At 44.3% G+C, this 27,162-nt stretch overlaps 1 protein-coding gene across 3 annotated transcripts in view; it reads left to right on the plus strand.

The window, feature by feature from the left end:
* Positions 1-27,162, plus strand: part of dgkza (diacylglycerol kinase, zeta a) — a 517,457-nt gene that overhangs the window by 47,527 nt on the left and 442,768 nt on the right. The window contains exon 1 of one of the 3 annotated variants that reach the window (XM_069896150.1): positions 25,358-25,631. The exons of the other annotated variants lie outside the window; for them this stretch is intronic. Within the exon in view, the coding sequence (XP_069752251.1) occupies positions 25,459-25,631 (173 nt within the window). The 5' untranslated portion in view covers positions 25,358-25,458. Of the gene's footprint in view, positions 1-25,357; positions 25,632-27,162 lie in introns of those variants that run through there. 3 annotated transcript variants of the gene reach the window in all.

Below are 27,162 nucleotides of genomic sequence, written 5' to 3' on the forward strand. Positions count from 1 at the left end.
GTTCAAATTCAATGCCGTATAAATATGCATGGAACCTCTCACAGGCCCATACAAGTCCGAGTGCTTCTTTCTCTGTCTGAGAGTATCTTCTCTCCACATCTGATAACGATCTGCTGGCATAGGCAACCCTAACCCTAACCTTCACTTACCAATATCCCATCCTCGTCGCCAATGTCACATTTGTGGCCCGAAATGTGAAGTTAAGAAAACATTAAACACAAGTTTATCAGGTAAACTTCTTACTGTCTTTTTATTCTCCGGTTTCCTTTGTTCTCCTGCTTGTGTTCTTATCTCTCTCATACCACGTGACTTCCGGTATATCTCATACATATTTATTATCATGACACTTATGGCATAGGATTTGCTCAAAGTGGTCTGTGAGTGGAAAGAAAAGGTTGAGAACCACTGATTTACTGGGATCATTGCCTGAAGAGGGTGCACAAAATCGTTGAGGTCCCCTACCATCCTGCACATATCATCTTTCAGCCAGTTTCATTGTGAAAGAGATACAGGACTAAGAAATGCTTTTTCCCATGGACAGTAAGAATACTGAATGGCCAAAGGAATTGCTAACACAAACCAAAACTAATCAATATGTATTTTAATATATGTATACATCCTGAATAGGTATTATTTGTCTGTATGTGTGTTGTGTCTGGTTATGTGTCTGCATGTTTTGCACTGAGGACCAGAGAGTTGTTTCGTTGAGTGATACTTGTGCAATTGGATGATAATAAACATGAACTTGAGCTTGAGTCAGTGAGGATGAGGCGATCTTGCTGCCACGAAGCACACAGTTCTTGTTTCAGAAGTGTGGTGTCAAGTATGTGGATGGAGTGGCCACACAACGGAGTTGTTTGAGTGTTGTATTGGAGATGTTGGACTGGGAAAGGTCAGTGAGAGAATAAAAACCCTGCACTGCCTGTACTGCTGCACTAGGTGGCAGCCTTAGCCACATACCAGAGTGTCGAGCCCTTCATTGCTTCAGGGGCTCTTAATTTAGAATTTAGAATCAGGTTTATTGTCATGAAGATGTGTCACAGAATTTGTTGTTTTGTGGCAGCAGTAATGTTCATTACAGATGCAAAAATAGCTAGAAATTACATTTCTGTAAATACACTATGTAAAAATAAATAATTTGTGTAAAGGAAGAGGAAAAAATTGAGGTAGGTCTGTGGTTCATCGTTCATTTAGATATCTGATCATGGAGAAGAAACTGTTTTTTGTAATGTCGTGTGTTCATCTTCAGGCTCCTGTACTTTCTTCTTGATGGTAGCAGTGAGAAGAGCGCATGGCCTGGGTGGTGAGGCTGCTTTCTTGAGACACCAACTCTTAACAATGTCCTTAATGGAGTGAAGACTAATGCCCATGATGGTGCTGGCAGAGTTTACAACCCTCTGTAGCCTTTTCCTGTCCTGTGCATTGACACCTCCACACCAGACTAATGCAACCAGTCAGAATGCTCTCCACGGTACACTATCAGAAATTTCAAGAGTCTTTGGTGACATACCAAATCTCCTCAAACTCCAACAAAATATAGCTGCTGGTGAACCTCTGTCATGATTGCATTGAAATGATAGCTCCAGGATAGATTTTCAGAGATACTGACACCCAGGAATTTGAAGTTCTTTGCCTTCATCAGTGCTGCCCCCTCAATGAGGACTGGTTTGTGTTCTCCTGATTTCCCCTTCCTGGTCGACATTCAGTTCCTTAGTTCCTTGCTAAAGTTGAGTGCAAGGTTGTTGTGACACCACTCAACCAGCTGATCTACCTTACTCCTCTATGCTTCCTCATTGCCATCTGTAATTCTGCCGACAACCGTGGTGTGATCGGTAAATTTGTAGATGGCATTGAATTGTGCCTGGCCACACAGTCATGAGTGTAGAGAGAATAGAGCAGTGGGCTAAGCACACATCCTTGAGGTGCGCCTATGTTGATAGCCAGTGAGGAGGAGTCGTTGTTACAGATCAGCACTGTCTGTTGTCTTCCAATGAGGAAGTCAAGGATCCATTTGCTGAGGGAGGAGCAGTGGCCCAGGTTTTGAAGCTTGCTGACCAGTACTGAGGTGATGAAAGTTGAGCTGTTGTCGATGCAAAGCAGCCAGATGTACATGTTGCTGTTGTCCAGGTGATCCAGGGCTGAGTGGAGAGCCTGTGAGATTGTATTTGTTGTGGAATGATTGGGGTGGTAGGCAAATCCACCCTTACCACCTAAACAAAGGACAAAGGATAGAGAAAGAATCATAAACTTCGAGCCGACTTCAGCAAGCTCTGTGTAATTACTGCTAATCCAGAAAAAAATGGCAGCGCTGCCAGAGCTGATGTAACAGCATCACTGCTGCTTGTGTGGACCTGGCAGAGTGGAGAACAGAGATACAGCTCTGCTCTGAAGGTTTCAACCATCTGGTTCTAATGCTGACATTTCCATACAGGGTTTAAATAGCCTGTTGAAGGAGGAATGGTGTTTCAAAGTAAAATCTTGCAACCAAGGTGTACTCGGCAACAGCCTGAGGGGTTGCAGACCAGAGCAGGGCACCAGAAATGGGGATAACACTGCCCCACCCCCCCCCTCACCCGTTGACAGGTAGAAGCATGGGAGATGACTTTACAGGATGGTGACCATGGCACTAGACCAGCAAAAAGGGTTCAGCGGCTCAAGAAGCTACAGGATTGTGACCTCGGAAGAAGACCAGCAAGGGGCTTAGAGCCTGAGGGAGCCACACAAGTTGCAGACTGTTAGCGACTTTCAGTCAGGGAAACCACACAGGCTGCAGGCTGCTGGATACTGGCTCATAGTCAACAGGTACTGGAACCAGGATTCAAGTGGGTGCTGAGGGCAAGAAGGGCTCCTGAAGGGACTTGAGTATTGACTTCCTGGTTGTTAGAAGTTTGGATCTGGAGCTTGGGTTGCCGATGAATCGAACAGGAGTCTGTGTGGCTGCAGAGGCTGCGGTACCACTGGAGGCAAATCCACTGACTCAGTGCCTCTAAAGGGAGTGAAACACGAAAGTCTGCAGATGCTGTGATTGTAGTAAAAACACAGAAATACTGGAGGTCTTGCAACATGCATAGCAGTTAAAGATACAGTTATATAACCAACATTTCAGGCCTGAGCCATTCTTGAAGAAGGATCTCTTCAAGAAACTCTTCATCAGAAGGGACTCTCTTTTGCTTCTCTTTCTCTCATACTGTAAGGGGCAATACTAATGGCGAATCTATCTACCTGATGGCAGGCAAAAGTTAAAAGTATGTCATTTATGTTACATTTTTAATGTCTCATTACGTGAAAATAAAAGGAACCTTAAACCAAGAGGATTTGAGGATAAGTTCTCTGTTGGAATTCTGACCTTTATACTGAGAGAACTGACCAGCTGCTGAGGAGGTGTGTGAATAGAATTGTATGCTAAGCACAAGATGTGAGGAGTGCCAACTAATCTGTAATAAAAATATCACTGTACCTATAATCCAAAAACAGAAAATAATGGCAATATAGTAGTCCCCCCCCGATCTGCAGGGGATATGTTCCAAGACCCATAGCAGATGCCCGAAACCACGGATAATACTGAACCCTATAACATCCACAATACATTCTGTGAGATCAGTGTAGGGACCAACACGGGACACAGGACTGTGGGGAGAGAGCTGGGCAGTGGATCAGTGTGGGGACTGACACAGGGCTGTGGGGACAGTGCAGGGCAGTGGCATTAGTTGTGACTGATACAGGGCCATGGGGAGAGAGTGAGGCAGTTGGAACAGTTTCAGACCATGGTTGACTGCAGGTAACTGAAACTGTGGAAAGCGAAACCGCAGATAAGAGGGGCCCACTGTACTTGACAAGTCAGGTTGCATATGTGGGAAGAGAAATGGAGTTAACATTTCAGGTTGAAGACTCTTCATCTGTGTATTGTCACTTGGTTATTCATTTGACATTGCTTATATTGTTATTTCAGTCAGTATTCATGTTTGAAGGCTGATTGGTGTAAGCAGATCCAGAACCAAGAATGGTGACTAAACTTAGTTTGCTGTTTATGAAGTGCTATCAATAACTCGAAAGACTGGAGTTATAGTACGGCAGGTTTTTATTCCCAATAAACTTGGTGTATCCCATGCTGCGACCCAGGCTCTGGTGGAGGAGTTATGCCTTGAAGCAACAGGTACAGTCACAGCAAGGGGTGGAGCCAGATAAATGAATATACAATGGTTCACATTCACCTCTTGCTTTTTTTGTCAAGTGGGATGAAGGGGGGCAGAGGTTCTTTCAGATTAAGACTGTCCGTTCGAATTTTGCCAAGTCAATTATGTTAAATAATCTTCCTAGACTATTTGAGGAATGTATTGCTTTAACAAATCCTGCTTGGTCTGTATGCATCAATTTTGGAAAATATTGTCCTAACCTATTAGCCAGTGCTTTTGCTAGTATATTGTAATCAGCATTTAACAGGATATTGGTCTATATGATAAACCCTTTAATGGCTCCCTTCTTTTGGTAACATAGTCATAATCGTGGTTGAGAATGATTCCGGGAGGGTCTGTGTTTCTACTGCTTGCTCCAGAACATCCATTAATGGGGAATTAATAGTTCTTTAAATTGTCTGTAAAACTCAGATGGGAATCCATCCTCCCCCAGTGATTTATTAACTTTTAAATTTCTTCTCTTGTAAAGGGAGTGTCTAGTTCTATCCTTTTCTTCCCTCTTCTAGTTTTGAAAGGTGAAAATTTGACAAAAATTCTTCCATTTCATTCTTGTCTCCTAGTCATTCTGATTGGTATAATTTCATGTAATATTGTCTAAAAATGTCATTGATTTCCTTTTGTTTATATACTAGGCTGACTGTCTCTGTTTTTATAGCATTTATAATTCATGATAATGCCTCTGCTATAATCTCCCAAGATAAAACTTTGTTTGCCCGTTCTCCCAACTCAAAGTGTTGTTGTTAGTTTTTAATATAGCTTTTTCTGTTCTATATCTTTATATTATATCTTAGAATTTTTATTCTCCAGTAATCTGTATTCTTCTTGTAGTCCTGTTATTTGATATTTTTTTCTAATTCTATAAAATCTTTCTCCAAACTATTTACTTCTGCCACATATTCTCTTAAGATTCTTTGTATAGGATATAATTTGTTCCCTCAAATATGCTTTGAGCGTGTCCCATATCAAAAAACTATTGTCAGTAGACAGCTGATTTGTTTCACAAAATATTTCTCTCCGTCTCTTTATAAATTCGCAGAAGTCGGTTTTTTAAAAGTAGCGGGGTATCAAGACACAATCTGTATACATTTTCTCAGCTTTCCATTATTGCAATAGTTAATGTTAGTGGTGGATTGTCTGATAGAAGCCTCGTTAGGTATTCTGTTTTTATCACTTTACTTTTTAACTGGGCAGACATTAAAAATAAGTCAATCTTAGTATGTGAATCGTGCCCCCTTGAGTAAAAGGAGTAGTCTCTCTCTCTTTCCCTGGGAATTAATTGCCTACATATATCGATAAGATTTAGATCCTTAATATATGAAATTGTGGATTTTGCTGCTTTCGCCCTCGTTACTGTTCTTGCCGATTTGTTTGGTATTGGGTCCAAGTAAGTATTAAAATCTCCTGCAACCAATATATTTTGTCTTCCCTCTGATGTTTTTAAGAATATATCCTTCATAAAGGCTTCTTCATCATAATTTGGAGCATAAATATTCATAAATGTCCATGCTTCTCCATAAATTTTACAATGTTCCATACATACCTTACAGCTTGATCAATCAAAGTGTCTTCTACAAACACTGGTGTATTTTTATTAATTAGAATTGCTACCCCTCTTGCCTTTGAACCAAAGGAAGATGATATTATGTGTCCTACCCATCACATTTTTAATTTATCATGTTCCAATTTGGTAAGATGTGTTTCCTGCAAAAAGATTATATCCGCTTTTAATTTCTTTAGGTATGCCAAGACCCTTTTCCTTTTCATCTTTCCATTTATCCCATTAATATTAAGACTAATAAACTTTAGTTTATCCATACAATTTTTCAAACAAATATTGTATAAGAATAAAATCTTTCCAATTTTTTTCAAAAAATACTGGAACATTTCCCTTTTAAGAAATATTTAACTTGTAAGAAACATTTCCCCTTTAAGAAACACACACACTTTCCTAGCTCTGATGGTGATGTTAACAATAGAACCCAGAAGCCCATGAAAAAAGCCCACAGAATCTTCTGAAAAAGAACCACTCCCTTTAGTGCCATCTTTTAAAACCGCTCTTCTCCCAGTGCCATTTTCCTCCTTTCTACATTATTTTTTCTTCACCACTTTACTTTCTTTCCAGTGCTCTCCATGTAAATTACAATAATTTTTCTTTTAGCAGTAAAAACAATACAGTTCAGTACTACTAAATACAAATTTAAAACAGGTACAACTTTCAGTTAGTCCCATTTTGAAATAGTCTTTTCAGTCTTCTCATCTGGTGACTTTAATCTTTTAATAATTTTCTTAAAAATTCTTCCACTTCTTCTTTGTTCTTGAAAATACGTTGATTACCTTGAGACATCCACCTGCAATGTCTCTAGATAAATCATTGAATATTTAAACTTTTTAGATCTCTGTTGTTTCTTTACTTCATCAAATTCCTTTCTTTGTTTGACCAAGGTAGGGATAAAGTCCTGAAAAAAAATTACTTTTGCATTGTCCACTACTAATGGGCTATTGTTATTTTTTGAATGTTTGTATGCTCCTCCCAAGATCACATCTCTTTCCTGGTAACTTGAAAGTCTTACCAGGACTGGTCGTGGTTGCTGTTCGCTGGTTCTTCTGGGTCCGAGGATCCGGTGAGCCCTTTCAATTTGCAACTTGGCATTTAACTTGTTTTGTTCTAGCATTTGTGGGATCAGGATCCATGTTTCAAAGAAGCTCATCTGGTTTTTCCCTGCAATCCCTTCTCTCAGTCCAATGATTCTTACATTGTTACGTGTGCTGGAATTTTCCATATGATCAATTTTGTCCATCAATCCTTTCCTGTCTATTTCCCATGTTTTTGCTTTTTCTTCTAGACCCTTCAGCCTGTCTTTTGTTTTGTCCAGCTCATCCTGCACTTGAGTGCTTTGTTCCATTAAATCTTCCACGATTTTTTAAATTTCCAATATCTTTCCCGATATGTCTCTTTTTGCTGAATCAACTCTTGTGATTGTTGTGGAACAAATATAAGTGCACAAAATTTCCAACATGTTCAGCATGGTGGCTATATCTTGGGCCGACCCCCAGCTCTGCTGGGTTCAGATGGTCCCAAGACTCCTCCTGGGCCTCACCTCATTAGGCTTTCACTTGATGTTCCTGGCTGAGCTGTTGCTTCATCAGTTTTTGTTTTTGGTTGCCTTGATCATTTAGCACTAATTTTATCTATTTTTGATGATAAAATTCTGGTTTTTGAACTTTCATACCATTTTTTAAATACTTTTTATGGAGAGTTCTTTCAAAAAAAGTCTGCTCAGATCTTCAGCATGGCCAAGCCGCCACATTGTAACACTTTTGAGGAGGCACTGGAAGTCCAACCCCAGCAGTATTGGTTTACAGAGCTGTGGCATAATGAAGAGCTTAAGGTCTCTGTAGATCATGTCCCCCATAGTTAGCATCATTGTAGTGTAGCTGTGGTTCTCAGCCAAGTGGGATTTTGAGGCCAGGCAGACTTCATAGTTTACTGGCCTTGCTTTAATGAAATAATGATGCACCATGTCGGGGTGGATAAATTCTCTGTGCTCCTGCTATTGAAAAGGCATCTCATCACCTGATTGATGACTGAGATGTCCATCATTGACTTGGAGAGCTGATGCAGGCTGTTTTGATCCAGTGCAACGGAGGCCAACGTCGATTTGTGGTCTTGCCCGTCTGACTCGTAGTCTGGGAGCATAATGGCAGCGCCCATGCCACACTGTGGTCATCCCTGGAAGATGGCAGTATCCAAGATAGCGGCCCCCATGTCGCAGCGTGGTCATCCCTGGAAGATGGCACTGTCCAAGATGGCAGCCCCCATACTGCACACATGGCGGTGCTAGAGCTAAAAGGTAGCTGTGATCAGCATACTTCTGCATAGTACTCCTTCTTCCTGCACTTTGTGAACATCGCATCTTTCGCTGGGCAGCATTTATGGGGATGTTTTGGCTGGCCACAGAAGTAGCACTTCAGGTGCTCATGGGAGACCAGCAGACCACTGATTGGCAGTCCTGCATCCCAAGATAGTGGCATCCAAATGGACAACGGGGACCCTGCATCATTCGCCAAATACGCCTCCATGTTATGGAAGGTGATCTCCAGCTATTTCACTGGGTTGATCGCCCCCTTCAAGTCCACTTACTCTGTTCAAGTATTCTCTGGCACACGTAGTCCGATCTGACTCCTGTAACATAGGTGTCCGGATCTTGTCCTCTGGGCATTTGGAGGCTAAAAGCTGCACGCTCATGTGAGTCCCCTGAGCCCGGAGGAGCTCGTTGCTCGATTTTTCAGGTCATTGTCTACAGGTAGCCAGTTTCTGGCATATACCTCATCAACCTTCTCCCTGTACTGAGCTTTCAGTATGTCCATTGCCTCCTCATACGTTGAGGCATCCCTGATCATCGGGAATACTCGATGACCCACCCAGGAGAAGAGTAGGTACAGCTTGTTTGCCTCCAAGGCTATGATGGTGGTGGAATTTTGCAGAAAGACTACAAAGCAGCATAGTCAAAGTTCAATTGTGTCCGAAGTTTCTGGCAATTGTGCATCGATCTTCAGCTTATCAGGCTTCAAGTTGTTCTATTGTTTGGGAAAAAAAATATTGTGAATAAAATTGAAGCACTATCAATAACTTGAAAGACTGGAGTTACAGAATGACAGGCTTTTATTCACAATAAACTTAGTGAATCCCATGCTGTGACCCAGGCTCAGGTGGAGGAGTTGAAGCCATTATTCAGGGTCAAGTGGGTGGAGCCATGGGTACAGTCACAACAAGGGGCAGAGCTAGATAAATGAATATTCAACAGGTCATCACAGTCTACTAACCCAAGCTAATACTAGAAGGTTTCCTGTGGTTGAGGCAAATATTGGTCTTCTCAAAGGGATAAGACTGGCCCTTTGGAAGTCTGGAATAATGAGTTATGAGGTCCAAAACAATCAAAGATTACTAAGTTTTGGAAAGCCCAAAGAGGATATGAGGTATTGGAGCATGTAATGTGAGCACCCCAAGCAAGAAATATACCTCAACACAGGTTTATTCATATTAGACAAAAGGTTAAGAATGAGCAGTCATTAAATATTGTATGGTGTGCACAAAAATACTGAAATACTTTTTTCGTAGATTGCGTCTTTGCTGGGTCATATTATATCACCCCATTATGGGCACACAAAAAAATAGTGTCATTCATTTCATTGAAAAATACTTGTGTTAAATCCAAATCTCTGAATTAATTATTTCAAAGGAATTGATGTGGAACTAATTCCATTCTCCCAGTGACCAGCACCTGTAATTCTTTTTCCCAATCCCATACCACCATGTCTGTCATAGACTACTGAACTGGCAGGTTCAGGCCTCGTGCAGTTTGGAGGCAATTTAGTATTCCATCTAAGTTATCTCCAACCAGATAACTCGAGTCTCTGTCACTGTTCAATAGGCAGAACAAGATCTGGCAGAAGGCAAACGAATAAGTGGAGGGCAATGTTTCCCTGGAATTAGTTGAATCATTCAAGTTCATCCAAAAAGCAGAACCATTAACTCTCACACACTGATATATTAAATACAAGTAAAGCATGAGGCGTAAATGCAAACTGTACTTATTCCAAATAGAGTCTTATAACCTGAACCAAAATGTCTAATGGCAACTGTGCAATACTTTGAAAGTAGGGTTTCTAGTTTCTGCTGGGTCTCTTTCAGAGAATTAATCAAGATGCCTGTGCCTGCAGTTAAAATGCTAGTATTTCCATATTAGAAGTTGGTGTTCTTATGGTAAGGGTTTGAGATGAAGGAGGAAAAGTCCAGGGTCCAGATCGCTAAAGGAATGCTCACCATTGGAGCACCAATGGGAATGGGGATTCACGAGACCATGAAGTCACTGCAGTTCAATCCAGACATTGTTGAGGCTATGCTAAGTTTCCCAACGTAAATCTAAAATTGCACAGAGGCTGAGGTGTTGAAGCAGTTTGTGTCTCACCCTATAAGCCTGAAAATTGCTGTCAGGGAATGTGAAGTAACAGCTGTTGCATGTTCCTGGGGTTGTGGGGGGGGGGGGGGGGGGTGTTACATATTTCAGCTAAAGACACTCTTTAGAAACCACACCTCACCCCAGAGCCGTGTTTGTGTCTTTATTAGGGTGTGTGGGTGTTTGGAGTGGTTGGGGGAAGATTATTTTCCACTCAATTTATTTCAGATTCAAGAATCTTTATCAGCAAGCCACATTTCCTGATCTTTGTTACTTGCTACCAAAATAATGTGTCAGTATTTTCAAACGTGTTGAACATACTGTGAGTGATTAAGTCTCACCGTAAAACCAGAGTGTGCACTGCATTGACACAAATGTATAATTCGTACAAGCATATCTGAAACCCAGACTATGATCAGGAATATAACCTGGTTAAATAATGATAGGCATGTTGCTAGAAGATAAGAAACATTTGACTCCATCTTCCATTAAGTTTCTAAGAGATATTTATCTGTGGACATAATTGCAACAATGATAATGAAAAGAGATCATCAATTCATAATTCTCAATCCAATTTTTGTTTAAATTAGAAGGCAAATTAGGCAGGTACTGGAACATTAAATGATTTATTTGACAGGTAAAGATCAAGGATTCCTTTTGGATCTTTCATCAATTATTCATTAGCCTTTGAATTTAACTAGTTGTATTATGTTCAAAGTTTGATTAATTATGCTGAACAATACTTTGTACAATCTCTTCATATAATTATGTTCTCCTTTGTCCTCCAATTCAACAAAGCTTTTTAAAACCTCAACAACACCCAAAGGGATTTTTTTTTATCCCTTTCCCATTGTCAGTCTTGAAGATGGAAAACTACACAAGCCACTACTGCGCAAATGCCATCTTCCAGTTTAATCTTATGGATGCTGTGTGACCTGCTAAGTTTCTCCAATATTCAGGAACTCTGAATATTTATTTATCTTGTGGTGGGCTAAACCACTCTACAAGCGAGCAGATTATGGAGCTGAGGACTGGGAGAAGGCAGAGAGCCCTGATGTTCCGGACGCAGTTCCAGCCCTTGGAGCTGACGTCATAAAGGTCCCGAGAGTTACGAACGTCACCAAGTTCCGATGGATTTAAGCTTGCGTAAGGTTTAGCTCACTCACGACTGTCCGTGTTTTGTTCACTGCATCTCCTCACGTCTACAATCTGTTGTTTTCGCATATATTATCTCTTTTTCTCACAAGTCAGATTGTTGTCTTTTAATTTATACTATGGTTTGTGGGTGCAACATGCAAGAATTTCAATACATCTGTATATGGTACTTGTGTACCTGACAATAAACTCTCTTATCTAATTCCTTAAACAATTATGTACATCTTCTCCATGGCTGTATTGGATTTCTTATAATTGTTTTATTCATGCCTCGTTTCACATGCCTCTCACTACCCCATTCTCACTGCAGTTCCATCTCTAGGCACTTTCAGGTGCCCAAAATGCCTGCTTGTAAAGCTGCTTATTATGGCAATATGTGGCTGATGGGAGCCCACGCCGGCCCTGACGTCATGTGCTGGGGGGAAGGGGCAGCTGGGAGAGGAGCTGTCAGGCAGCTGCATTCAGATGGCTGGGGAGGCTACTGTGCTGCGGTGATTATCCCTCGCGGAGGAGGGTTACCTTGCAGGCGCCTTCTGCATATTCAAGTGGCTGTCAGTGTGGGGACTGCAGGATTGGAGCAGCTGGCGGGGGAGTACAGGGCTGGAGCGGCCGGTGTGGGAGTACGGGGCTGGGGTGGCCAGTGGGGGAGTACAGGGCTTATGCCCGCACACAAAATCCGACTAAATTTAAAAGGTGAGAGGTTTCAATAAGTCATGATTCTCGGGGACAGCCACCCCAGCCCCATACTCCCCCGCCGGCCGCTCCAGCCCCTTACACCCACACCAGCTGCTCCAGCCCTGTACTCTCCCACCAGCCACCCCAGCCCTGCACTCCCCCACTGTCACCCCAGCCCTACACTGCCCCACCGACCGCTCCAGCCCCGTACTTCCCCGCCGGAACCTCCAGCCCCGTACTTCCCCACCGGAACCTCCAGCCCCGTACTTCCCCGCCGGCCACTCCAGCCCCTTACACCCATCCCGGCCGTTCCAGTCCCTTGCACCCCGCCAGCCGCTCCAGCCCTGTACTCCCCCGCTGGGGCAGAGCTTCACTGATAGCCCACACTGGCTGCCTCAGCTCTGACAGCCAGCCATTCCAAATCTGACAGCCCAAGGGACAGGAGCTGGAGTGCACTCAGATCCGCATCCCGGTGCAGCTGTCCCTTCAGGTGGTCAGTGATGTGCTTTTAGCGCTGCCACCTGAACGGTAAGTCAAAGGGCCGTTTCCTCTTCTTCAGACACATTCTTAGCAGAGGATCCACCTGAAGAAGCCTTCTGAGACACTAGCTTTGTCAGTCCAACCAGAAGTTCTACTTAAATAACAATGGTCCCACAGGTATGGCAAATCCTGAAGTCCCTCGGGCACCTTCGTTCCTGTTGGGAGTACAAGCAGAACAAAGCCAGCAGTGTCAGGGTACTTGAGAGCTGCTCTACCTGGAGTATGCTCAGGTGTCAACTCTTGTCACTTCTGCTTAATCACTCTTTCATTCATGACAAGATGTTGCAGCCTTAATTGCTTGGAAAACTGCAAGTGAGGGATCAAATCCCACAGCAAATGAATCACAAAATTCTGTAGACACCATGGTTGAAGTAAAAACACAAAATGCTGCAGAAGCTCAGGTGCATATCCAAGATATCAGCCCAGAGCCCTTCATCAAGGTATGAGAAAATGTCCACAAGCATCCAAACAAAAGAGTAGGGGGGGCGGGGCGGGGGAAGGGGGTTGGTGGCAAGGCAGGAAATGGTAGGCGGATAAAGGAGGGGGACAGCAGCAATGAGGGGGAGAGGGGATGTAGGACTGTGTGGGTGAAACAACTGGAAGGTTAGGAAAAGAGGGGGAGGGGAAAGAAAAGCCAAGCAGGTTTAATGGAAAGCAGTGGAGTCAATGTTCATGCCATCTGGCTGGAGGATATCCAGATGAAAAATAAGGTGTTGTTCCTCCAATCTGCAGGTGGTCAGGGTGGGATAGTACACAGGGCCATGGACAGACATGTGAGCACAGGAAACTGACCCAGAATTACCTTTGCTACATAAAGGACACTGTTCAACTGAGCTTCTCCAGCATTTTGTGTTTTTACAAATCCCACTGCAAAATACTTAATCATCTATGATGATATGTATATATGTATATACTATTGCTGCTCTGTGTTTAAGTGGCTGGCCCATCCACTGATGATTCGACCCCATGTCACCCCTCCCCTGGTGACCTGGACATAAAGGTTGACCTCCCTACCCCCTTCCATTCAATCGGGCACATGGAGTTGGGCCAGCTGAAATCTAATGTGTATTAAAGCCTATCGTTCCTCTCTCAGTCTTCGGAGTCATTGATAGTGTGTATCAATTTAATACACATTAATTTTCCACGTGGGATGGACAAGCTGCTGAGACTCAACGGACTCAAAATCGATCCACAGACGCCCAGAGCTGCCGAAATGGTACAAGCAGTGGATCGCCGGCTTCACAAACTTCCCTGAAAACGCAGTGGGCCTGGTGGACGCGGATGAAAAGAAACTCAAGATCCTGCAACCTAGAGTTGGCCACCGTGTACCTGGCGATCCGGAACTATACGACCTACCCAGAGGCCATAGCTGAGCTCTGCAACCTCTACCGACCCTGGGTGAACTAAGTGTACTCACGGTTTTGACTGTCCTCGATAAGACCCAGTGAGTCCATGAATGAGTTTCTTTGAGTGCTGTACAACCTGGGGAGAGACTGCTGGGGCTCTGCTACAGCCCCTGTGCCCGTAGCCCAATGTGTGGAGGAGCTGGTGCAAAATGCCTGCGAGGCTGGAGTGAGGTCCAACTACATTGTCAGTGACTGCTCGAGGAGGACAAGCTGCCCCTGAAGAGAGCTTTCCAGCTTGCGAGGATGCTCGACTCGACCCAATGCAATGCCGATAAGATCACTGGTAAGAATGGGGGCTCCGCATGAGGACCACAGGCGCCGCCATGTTGGGACCCGGTGTCACAGACAGCCTCCACGATAACAAGCCATGACCCCACCACCACCACCATTGCAATTGGATACCCGAGGTGGCAATTCTGCAACCAGCCTGATGACTCTGTCTGGCTAAGGAAGTGATCTGTTAGGGATGCAGGAAGATAGGACATTACCAGTGTGTCTGTAAGTCCAAACCCTCCCAAGCGAGCAGTGCAGCGCTGATGTCACGTCCAGCCCTGAACAGCTTGACCGCATGCACGACTCAGGAGTCACCATCTTACTTAGCGTCACCTCCGCCTTCAGCCGTCCAGATGACGTCACTTCCTCCTTCTTCCTCCAGTGTGACAGCTTGGTCAACATGGAGGTTGCCATCTTACCAGTTGGGCCTCCCCTCTGACAGCGATGATGATGACCCAATCCTGGCCTCCGTGACCCTGAACCAGGGCAGCCCTCATCTGATCGCCCACTCAATAATGGAGATTGAGGTAAACAGGAAAAGAACAAACTGCCTGTTTGACAGAGGGAGCCCAGAAAGATTAAAGATTAAAGAGGACCACGAAGCAAACCTGGTGAAATTTCTCAGCACAGCCAAGACCCTTAATCTAACTTATATCAAGGAGAAGTGTGTGTTTAGCACCACTTACCTGGTCCTCCTTGGATGTGTCATGGCGCATGGTGTCATTGCCCCCGACCCCAACCGCATGCATCCCCTTATGGAGCTCCCAATACCACACAACCTCAAGGCTCTGAAACGGTGCCTGGGGTTCTTTTCTTACTATGCCCAATGGGTGCCCAATTATACCGATAAAGCTACCTCTTAGTAAGATCCATTAGTTTCCCCTTATCACAAAAGTTCGGGTGGAATTAAACCGAATCAAAGGAGACATCACTAAATCCATGATGCTTGCCGTGCATGAATCCATCCTATTCCAGGTGAAGAGCAATGCCTCTGACTTTGCACTAGTCGCCACTCTCAACCAGGCAGGCAGGCAGGCCAGTAGCATTTTTTTCCTGCACCCTCCATGGCCCCAAGACACGGCATTCTCAGTCAAGAAGGAGGCAGAGGTGATTGTTGAGGCAGTACGCTACTGGTGCACTACTTGGCCGGGAAAAGATTTACCCTGCTGACAGACCAGCAGGCCATCACCTTCATGTTTAACCCAAAACTGCATGGTAAAATCAAAAATGATAAAATCCTGAGGTTGAGAATTGAACTCTCCACCTTTAACTATGATATCCTGTACCAGTCAGGCAAACTCAATGATCCCCCAGATGCCCTATCCTGGGGGATGTGCGTCAGTGCGCATCTCAACCGCCTCAAGTCCCTCCACGATGACCTCTGCCACCCCGGAGTCATGAGGATATTCCACTTCATAAAAGCCCGGAACCTCCTGTACCTCATTGAGGATGTCAGGTTCCTCACCAGACACTGTTGGGTCTGCACGTAATGTAAACCGCAGTTCTTCAGGCCCAACAAGGCACTTATCAAGGCTACGCACCCCTTTGAACGACTGACTGTCGATTTCAAGGGACCCCCTGCCCTCGACCAAAAGGAACATCTATTTCCTTAATGTCATAGATGAGTTCTCCAGATTTCTGTTTGCCATCCCCTGACCTGACATGACCTCTGCCACAGTTATCAGGGCCCTCCGCAGGATATTTGCCCTCTGGGTACCCGGACTATATCCATAGTGATGGGGGTCCTAGTTCATGAACGACGAGCTGTGGCAGTTGCTGTTGGTTAGAGGCATAGCCACTAGTAGGACCATGAAGTATAACCCCAGGCGAAATGTCCAGGTGGAGCGAGAAAATGCCACCATATGGAAGGCAATCTTGCTGGCCCTCAAGTCAAAAGGCCTGGCTGTGTCTCACTGTCAGGAAGTCTTGCTAGAAGCACTCCATGCCAGCCGATCTCTCCTTTGCACTGCTACACACATGACCCCTCAGGAACACATGTTTTCCATCCCCAGGAGGTCAGTAATCGGAACCTCTCTGCCACCCTAACTCTAATCTCCGGGACCCGACCTGCTGAAGAAACACGCGAGGGACCATAAGACTGACCCGTCGGTGGAAGAGGTGCAGCTCCTGCATGCAAATCCACAATATGCTTACCCCGACGGCCATGAGGACATAGTCTCTGTCCGAGACCTGGTGCATGCCAGAGACACCCACCCACCCCTGGCCCCGGCCACCACACACACACATTGGCCCCTACAGGGACTTGGTGCAGGCTAACGATGCTCCCCCCTCCGCAGACTCCCACACCACATGCCTGGGATCCTCACTCAACCGAGCCAACCACCACGACTCCCCCCACAGACAACCAAACCCCACCCCCTATGGCGACAACTTTGCCCCCCCTGCCTCAAGACACCTGACCAGCAACAAAAGCCGACCATACATCATGGTCACAGAGACAGAGGAAGCCACCTGAGCGGCTGAACCTTTAGGACTGGGTTTTGTTTTAAAAAAAGGGGGTGAATTTGGTGATATGTACAGTATATACTGTTACTGCTCTGTGTATAAGTGGCTGGCCCACCCACTGATGAATTGATCCCATATAACCCCTTCCCCTGTGAACTGGCCATAAAGGTTGACCTCCCTGCCCCCTTCCATTCATTCGGGCACATGGAGTTGGGCCGGGTGAAATCTAATGTGTATTAAAGCCTATCATTCCTCACTGTCTTTAGAGTCATTGATAGAGCGTATCATCATCTACAAATCATATTAGAAAATTACACTTGTCAACACAAACTGTACCACGAATAAAAAGCTCTCATGACTAGAGGGAGAACAAACACTTTTATTAGCTTATAACTAAGGGTAGGGCCTCATAGTAGTCTTCGGAAGGGTTCTGCGTTTAGGTGGGAAACCAGGATTGTATGTGGGCAGATGGGGGCAGAGCCAGCCAGCAGCACAACATCCTACCAGTGAATCCTAGTTCAATGAACAAGCACAGAGATTTTATTTTCATAGTGATGTTTTCCTTCTACCTAAACTGGTCCCAAGAACAGATCTACAATGACATTGTGTGCACCTTGGCTACATTGCTTCTGTCTCAACTATACAACTGTGGGCGATATCGCTGCCATCTGATGTTTTAGTACATGCCCCTTTTTACATTTCACACATCCCATGTCAAACGCAAGGGGTGCCATCAACTAAATTACAACAACTTGCAATGAAAACAAACATCAAAACTAAATAGCTCATTAATCACTCATGGGACTAGCTTTGAGACTTATATAGGGAACCATCGGGGGTGTGTGTGTGTACACGTGCATACGTAAGAGTGTATATGTGTGCACGTGTGTGCGCGCATGTGGTTTCCAATGTGCTTTACATCCAATTAAGTGAAGAGACTGTTATTTTTAGGAACTGTAGTGACACAGTAAGTTTCCACTATCAGCCAAGGTGATAAATGAATGGATACATGGATTGCCAAGTAAATATTTTTTAATACATCGGACAAAATGCTCCTGATCTTTGGGATATCGCTTGTGCGTACCCAAGAAACTTGAATAGCCTATCTGAACCTCCAAAACTTTGAAGCATAATGTTCCAATATAGATTTTTTTTTTTCCTGGGTGACAAGAGCAAAAACCTGTTTAAGGTGAATGGAAGAAAGTTTGGGGGAGATGTCAGAAGTAAGTCTTTTACTCAGAGTGGTGGGTGTCTGGAATGCATTGTCGAAAACGGTGGTGGAGGCTGACACAATAGCCTCATTCAAAAGACTCAAGCATATGGATGCAAGAGAAATAGATGGCTTTGGGTGGGAGGTAGGGAAAAATTAGATGGTTGTGGAGATGATTGACGTAGGTTGGTACATCATGGGCCAAAGGGTCTGTACTTTGCTGTAATGTTTCATGTTCTATTTTCTTTGCAACTTGGAGACAGGAAATCTACCAATTCAGCCATGAAATTATGGACAAATCATCTTCCTCTAAAGCTGTTGTTAGTTAAATCTAGGCATGGCATATCAGTTCTGTTGCATAACACACTAGAAGTATAAAAGGTTTTGTTCTCATTAACTCAGCATGCTTTATTTAAAGAGAGCTTTTTATTGTAATAGATATGTCAACTGTGTAGGAATTTCAAAGACAAAAACTCTGAGAGATGTAACAAGTACTATAAAATTTGTTCTTTCATTACTTCAAAACATAATCTCATGCACATTTGCCAGAATATTTTTAAGTTTTTAAAAAAAAATTCACAATAGGAAAAGCACTGGCATGCTTTGATTAACACTTGATTTCTGTGATATCCATTAAATTATTGAACTGAGCTTTAAATTTTTTAAAAAGTTTTAAAATTTAGACATACAGTGCGGTAACAGGCCATTTTGAGTCTGTGCTGCCAAATTTACACCCCATTAACCTCCACTGCCAGTACATTTCGAACAATGGGAGGAAACTGGAGCCCCCGGGGAAAACCCACGCAGACACGGGGAGAACGTACAAATTCCTTACAGACAGCGCAGGATTCAAACTTGAATTGCTGATGCTGTTAAGGCATTGCACTAACCGCTACACCAAATGTGCTGCCCCAGCCAACCGTGCTACTCCTTTAATGGAATGATGAAGCAGGAATGACCAAACGGGGCAGTCAGATGTCTGCATGTGCATCTTGTCAATTTCACATTGGATGTTGCAGATCACATTCTGATTTTTACCTCAAAACAGCAACTAAAAAATAAAATACTTTGATTAATTCCACACCTCAATGTCCACTCTTTTTCTCTGCTTTCCTTGCTCCCATTTCATTTATCAGTCTGATTCGTTCTCCTTCAATGTATCAAACTATGAATAAACAGCACCCAACAGTCTGGGGTTATCATTATTGTAGCTTATAGACAAGTTGTTGGATATGTTTTTGCAAAAATGACACAGCCAAAGACAAACCCCCATTGGATTCCTTATTTAGCCATGTTGAAACAGGTTCCAATTTTGGGCATTTCTATAAAAGAAACTTTTCAGATTTTGAAAATTTTTAGGATCAATAAATAAAGGATATGCATGTGCAAACAGTTTACATAGAGCAAAATCCCACAAAAAAACTCCTGACAAACACCACCAATTTTATTTCTACATAATCCAACAAATTCCACTGAAGGGTAAGCAAATCAATGCTAGTGTGCTCTTCCAGCTAATATACCCAATTTTAAAGCATGAGGTACACTCAACTGCCTAACTCTAGACTCTCAAAACAGTCCACATCGAGCTCTGCCAATGGGAAGAAGAAATCTTTCAAGGATGATTCATAGTCTCTATGAAAGAATGCACCATCTCCATCAACACTGAGGTATCTCCCCAAGATTGATCCAAGCGGTAAAGGAGGATTTGGGGTGTAATGAAGGACCATCCAACTTCAGCACCATCTGTGGAAAACCCTGGTTCCGACAATAGCTTCGTCAGCCACAGAACCCACAAAACCAGAGTGGAAATAAGTGACCTAGACCATGAGGGACTGTCAAAAAAGAAGGAATTGCAATGTTAGTGTCTGTGCTTTAACTCAGTCTTCAGTGAAGTAGTTTAGGAAACACCATTTCCACTGAAGAATGAGAATATTAACCTCAAAGAACAGTCAATCAGATATTGCACAGACAAAAAATTCTGGTAGCTGATTGGATGAAGAGGAAGGGTGGGGGGGGGGTGGTGGTCAAAACTGCAGATATCATTGGTTGGAAAGGAAATTGCCTTTGAATGTGTGACCAAATTAGCTGGACTTCGGAAGGAGTCATCAGATGGACAAAAGAATTTGTTGAATACTGCTGTATCAATGTGAACTCCTCTTCAATCCCGACAACCAGCCCAGTGAATGGTGGAGACTATAGGAAGCCCAATGCAACACTTGATCAAGAATTTAAGATGAGAAAAGACTATCAGAAATGCAGAATTTAATGATTAAAGAGGTCAAATATAATACACTGCAAACATATAAGACTGAAAAATTGATCTTAACATCTATACAGCAGTATTATGAGCTGGGGGAAAAGGGCCCATAAAGCCTTGTCCTGGTAATTGAGGGCGGAAGAGGTCTCAAGAATAATCAATACGATTCAAATAGGGAAGGCAAGATTTCACTTAAACCAAAGGAAATAAACAAAACATTTAGAAAGTTCTATAAAGAGCTATATAAATCAGTCAGAGGGGGATCCCACTAAAATAGATGATTTGGATCAGGAAGAATGAGAGGGGCTGAATGTCCCTTCTCTAGAGAGGAGATTGAAAAAGCCTTGGGCTCATTGCAGGCTAACAAGTTGATGGTTTCTCCTGGAATTTTAAAAAGAATCTCTTAATGTCCCTTCTTATGCAGGTGGATGATCAGACGGCACACCCTCCCAGAATCTTTCTCAACAGAAATCACAACGATGATTCTGATAAAAAGACAGGGTCCCACCGAGCCCCTCCTCTTTTAGGCTCATCTTGTTATTGAATGAAGACTATAAAATTGTAGAAGTATTGGCCAATAGGTTGGAGATAGATTTGCTGAAATTAACAAATGCAGATCAAGCTGGATTTGTAGAAAAGAGGTAATCAGCAAACAACATAGCTAGATTGCTTAATATATCTGTATATCTGGCACAGTCAGGGGTGGATCCAGGAGTGGCCATCAACTCTGGATGCAGAGAAGGCCTTCGACAGAATGGAATGGGACTTTTTGTTCAAGGTGCTGGAGAAATTTGGACTGCAACAAACATTTATTAATTGGGTTAGGACACTATTATAAACCCCAAGCTAAATTTATAACAAATGGGCAGATGTCTCCAGTGTTTCATTGAGTAGGTCCAGTTGACAGTGCTGTTCATTCTGGCCATTGAGCCACTGGAAGAGGCCATTCGGTGGGATCCAGGCATAAAGAGGTTCAAGGTGGGCCAGGTGGAACACAAAATCATCCATTCACTGACGATGTGTTAGTATATTTGACGGACTGAGGTTGGGGGGGGGAGGAGGGGGTTTCATTGGTCAGGCTGAGGACCAGACTGGAGGATTAAGGGAAGGTCTCAGGGTATAAGGTAAATCTGGTCAAGAGTGAGATAATGCCTCTGATGAAGGGGGATTATGGACAATACCAACAGGGAAGTCAATTCAAATGGCTGCAAGAAGGCATTAAATATCTGGGGATAAAAGTAGACAAGGATTTACACAACTTATACCATCTCATTTATTTCCCTTTTCTCCAGAAGATTGAAGAAGACCTCAGTAGATGGTGGGCAGATTTAACTGTGTTAAAATAAACGTGATACCAAAGCTACAATGTCTATTTCAGTCATTACCAATTCTGTTGTCCCAGGGCTTCTTTAAGATGCTCAACAGATGTGTCAGAAAGTTCCTGTGGAACAGTAAAGTGGCGAGAAATTCCATGGAAAAAATAACTTGGGATTACAAAGTAGGAGGTTTAAAATTGCCAGATTTCAAAAAAAATATTACTGGGTGGCCCAGACGAGGTCTTTTGCCTCATTTTTTGAGGAAGGGGTCCCCCCCTCCTGGGTACAAATTGGACTACATGCAATAGGTGAAAAGATAACAAGAGAGTTTATATATAAATGTGACAGTAAATTACTTTCAAAGAGGACAGATGACCCCACACTAAAACATGTACTTCAGACATGTCAAAGAATAAATCAATGTATTGGATTGAAGGTAGGGATATCCCCCAAAACCCCATCAACCCACAACAACTTAATACCCATGACTGGACAATAAGGTCCTGGACACCTGATGCAAGAAAGAGATCAGCTGTATCTAGGATTGTTACAAGTGAGGGCAGCTCACGTCATTTGAGCAATTGAGGAATAAATATGATTTATCTAATAGAACATTCTTCTTCTATCTCCAATTAAGATATTTTTTGAGGGACAAATTGGGACCATTTATGACTCTGCCCTTGTGTAGTGACATGGAGATTCTAATGTATTCTATATTCTAAAGTGAGGGCCCGTAGACGGGTTTACACAGGTCGAGGGAAATGTGGGAGATGGGCTTGGGCACAATAATCCACGAGCAGTGCTGGTCAGACCTGTGTCAGGACAACATGACAGCTTTATTAATGCCAGGTACATGCTGGTCCAATGCAATTTCCTGCATCAATTGCACCTCACACCTCAACATAAATCTAAATTAGAAATCTTGGAAATGTGCTTCAGTTTTGGTGTGGAGACTAGAACCTTTATCCGTTCAACCTGGCTGTGTATGAAGTTGAGATCCTTCTGGGTGGACCTGGGGGACATTCTGAAAAAAAATTATGAGTGGATTTTTCACAGGATCCGGAATTGTACCTTTTTCTTTTTATTCCTTACCTTTGGTTATTTGATTAACTTGGATTATTTTTCTTTCTCCAGCATTTTTCAAGGTTTCTGTAGGGGTTGTTGACCCCACTGGTATTTGTCTTTTTCCTTTCTGTACAATTTATATGACTTTATTCTTAGTTGTATTGGGGCAAGTGGGGGTGATAGGAAGGGGGCAGGGAGGGTAAAAACAGACTGTGTGTTATACTGGTGTTGGAAGAGATTGTATTGTGTGTTTGAATTTATATGTCTGTGAAAAAAAATCAAAAAATATTACAAATAAAGAATTGACAATGAGAAAATTACAAACTTAAATGTGATTGTGGTGAAGCTGTACACTGACGGTGTCAAAGAACTTGACTCCATGTATTCGTTCTAATCCACAAATTGCCAACACGGGGATAATGCTCCCTGACAATAGCAAATAACAATGATTTCACAGTAAATTAATTAAAACTCTTGACACCCATCAAATCGGATTATATGCTAAACAGCTGGGTGATTGACAGTCCTAATGAGCCACACTTGGCAGTTCTCCAGGGTCAGTCAGCACACAGAGGAATTCAGCCTTCCCCCTCCGGAGTTGAGTTACAGAGAAAGATTAAACAGGTGAAGACTTTATTCTTTGGAGTGTAGAAGAATTAGGGAGATTTGATATACAAAATTATGAAATGTATAGATAGAGTAAATCTTTCCACTTAGATTAGTAGAGATAAATACAAGAGGTCATGGCTTTAGAGCAGTGGTTCTCAGCCTTTTTCTTTCCACTCACAAACCACTTTAACTAATCCCTCTGCCATTGGTGCTCTGTGATTAGTGCTTGAGGCAACTGAAAAACCTCACAAAGATAAGCGTATACAGAGCCGTTATCATACCCACACTCCTGTTCGGCTCCGAATCATGGGTCCTCTACCGGCATCACCTACGGCTCCTAGAATGCTTCCACCAGCGTTGTCTCCGCTCCATCCTCAACATTCATTGGAGCGACTTCATTCCTAACATCGAAGTACTCGAGATGGCAGAGGCCGACAGCATCGAGTCCACGCTGCTGAAGATCCAGCTGCGCTGGGTGGTTCACATCTCCAGAATGGAGGACCATCGCCTTCCCAAGATCGTGTTATATGGCGAGCTCTCCACTGGCCACCGTGACAGAGGTGCACCAAAGAAGAGGTACAAGGACTGCCTAAAGAAATCTCTTGGTGCCTGCCACATTGACCACCGCCAGTGGGCTGATATTGCCTCAAACCGTGCATCTTGGCGCCTCACAGTTCGGCGGGCAGCAACCTCCTTTGAAGAAGTCCGCAGAGCCCGCCTCACTGACAAAAGACAAAGGAGGAAAAACCCAACCCCAACCAACCAATTTTCCCCTGCAACCATGTGTGCCTGTCCCGCATCGGACTTGTCAGCCACAAATGAGCCTGCAGCTGACGTGGACATTTACCCCCTCCATAAATCTTCGTCCACAAAGCCAAGCCAAAGAAGAAAGAAAGAAGAAGGTACATGAGTGAGAAGGGAAGGTTGAGAATCACTGCTCGAGACCCAATAGTAACTGAAATAAATTGTCGGCCCATTTCCTTTGGAGATATGAAACCGTGGCCATAATGATTCAATGAGGTACGATTAAAACAGAGGTTTTCAAACTTTTCTTTCCACCCACATACTACCTTAAGCAATCCCTTACTGATTACAGAGCAACCACTGTGCTAGTCCCACTGACCAGCACCCATTCTGTCATCCTCCAAACCTCTCCCATCCATGTATCTATCCAATTTATTCTTAAAATGGAAGTGAGCCACTTCAGATGGCAGCTTGTTCCACAACTTTATTTTCATTGTGCGATGACATTGTTTAATGGGTTTAATGCATCATATAGGTTGAACGTTGAGTGGGTGAGGAGGGGGGGGGTGAAGGAGGGAGGGGAGAAAATTTCACTGTATATTCAAGAGGGAAATGTTTGTGTGTATTTTGGTTAGTATGGTTCATAGTGTGAAAAGTATTTTTTTTAAAGTAAGGGATTGCTTCAGGTGGGATGTGGGTGGAAGGAAAAAGTTTGAATCGTCCCAATTGACTCGTGATGTGCACAGTTTCAGAACTCCAAAGGAAATGGGCCAAGGACAACTTTTTTCTCATGCAAAACAGCAACAATTGGGTCTGGAACAGTAGCTCTCAACCTTCCCTTCCCACTCACAACCGACCTGGAGCAATCCCGGACTAATCACAGAGCACCAGAGGGCATAGGGATTACTTCTGACATCGGGGACGAGCGGAATGATGATTGGGCGCAGACTAGACGGGCCGAAGGGCCCGTTTACCGCGCTGTCGCGTTCCATGTCTGGGGTTGGAGTTTGGGGAGAAAAGAGTACACAGACCAAGGCGCGGGCAGCAGATGGCGGCACTCCTCACCCTGGCCGGAGCCCGAAGTTTCATTCATTCTGCAGGAGGCAGATCAGCAGGCGACTATCAGGGTCCTGGAGCTCTGCTCAGTGCAGGCAATGAAACTTCCTGTTCTCACCGTGCAGCATCCGACTGGTTGTCGCGGGGAGCAGCGGCTCGCTCGCCCGTCCGTCCATGCGCTGGGTCGGGGCGCGCACTCAAGTGCCTGGCGCGGCTCGGGCTCACCCGCCCGCTGTCGCCCGGGCTCTGCTGCCCCCGCGTCCGCAGCAGCACCCACTTCCGGGTCCGAACCCCGTCCGAGCCGCCGCCGCCAGCGAGCGTGACCCGGCTGATCCCTCCGTGTGCCCGCCGCGATTTGTTTGCCTGGCCCTCGGAGTCTTTCCTCCAAATGACCGAGCCCCGTCCGGCGGTGCCTCGGCTTCCCGGTTCGGGTCGGAGCCCCGGGGTCGCGTTGCCTGCTCTCTGGATGAAGGGGTGACCGCGTGTGCGCGCAGCCCGACCGCTCAGCGAGCATCGTGACCGAGGATTCTCCAGTGATGGACCCAGGGAGTGAAGAGCCACCGTTGGAGTCGGAATCCACCGCGTCCGGATCCTCGTCCTCGGACGTGCCGGCGTCCTGCGAGAACGACGAGAGCCCGGTCTCCCCTCACCACCACCACCACCACCACCACCACAAACCTTTCGGGGGCCTGAAGCTTTTCGGGAGGAGGTGAGTGAACGGGCTGCCGGCGTGTGTCCCCCCGCCCACCCTCGCCGCCGCCGCCGCCGGAGGCTGTCTCCTTGCTTCACTTGCCCTCACCTGTAGATCACCATTCACTCCGGCGACAGGGTTCGGAGCAAACGAGGAGTGCGGGAATCCTCGCAACGGTTCTTTTTTTTGCCTTCAGAGGGAAGGAGTAGATTGCTTACCCCTTGAATGACCCCTTGCACGCTGGAGTGCAATCTCCACTCACTCACACCCTTCCACGTTCGCAACTTGTTCATCCAGATTCATCTCAAAGTCCGTGACGTTTGTCTGCACTTTGAGCCATTTCTATTTATTCTGTCTTTAATCTGGAGTAAGCGAGAACTCCCTGCGCCTGCATCCACACAAATGAAGTATCACTGATCCCTGCAGCTGGGTTGCAGAGGGGGCGAGCCGTGGCTTTCTCATTCGCAGGTGCACAGATGAGGGGGGGAGAAAGGGGATTGCAGTCTGAAGATCGCCTTCCATGTTGAGCTGAGATGCTGCTTTTTGATGTGCTTGTGAAAGAAAACGCAATAGGCACTTCAGAGATGAAGAACAACTTAATTGGGGTGGTGATTTGTAACTAATTGTGCGCAAGTCATCGCTCCAGTGACCACATAGAGTCCTTCCTTCCCCCCCCCCCCAGGCTACAAACTAGTTTCTAGTTGTCAGGATAAGTGGGATTAGGTCAAACTGTACACCTCTAGTAAAAGTAGCTGGCTGCTTGGGGACAGTTGGAACTTTGATCTGAACCATAACTCTAAGGTTTTTGTGTTGGATTGAAAGGGACTTTGAATTTTCTGAGGTTTAATCGGTAGAATGCTAACATGTCTTTGAATATGCTGTTGATCATTCAATTAACTCAGAAGTTATACTTTCAGTCAATAAACTTGGAGGGTTGGGATGTCATTGCATATTAAAAGTAGAATTAGGAGATGGTTCTCCCATTTGCCTTGATGAATCGATGTTGTTGGCTGTGCGCTCTGGCCTGCCTTAGATTGTGCCCTTCCTCTATTTCACACCACTCTCTCAGACTACTTTCTACATTCAATTGCAACGCTGAAGGGAGATATTGTGGATAATGCATTGAGCTTAATGCTGTCTGTTCAGTTAGTGTGCAACCTTGTCCAACCACCAGGTCTCAGTCTGGTGTGGAGTTCTACTCACACTGAGTTAAGGACTTTGTACAATGCTCTCTCTCAACGCAAGGTTCCTCCAGGCACAGTAACTCATTTTTTTAAAGTTTATTGCCTTGGCAACATTCTTTTGTGTTGGAGCAAGAGGAATTTGAATTTTCTGGGATTTAATTAATGGGATGCAACTGATTATACAATTAACGTAAAAGTTATACAAAATAAAAACAGACTGTGCCTTGGGCCATTAACTGGATTATTTCAATAAGTACTGAATATTAAATTTTCCTGTTCAGTTCAATGTACCCAATTGGCAAAATGTCATAATTGGGGGTGCAGGTTGTAGAGAAGGTGTCTCAATGCTGACAAAACCTGAAGCA

This window comes from Narcine bancroftii, chromosome 1, assembly GCF_036971445.1.
Source record: "Narcine bancroftii isolate sNarBan1 chromosome 1, sNarBan1.hap1, whole genome shotgun sequence".
Classification (NCBI taxonomy): Eukaryota; Metazoa; Chordata; class Chondrichthyes; order Torpediniformes; family Narcinidae; genus Narcine; species Narcine bancroftii.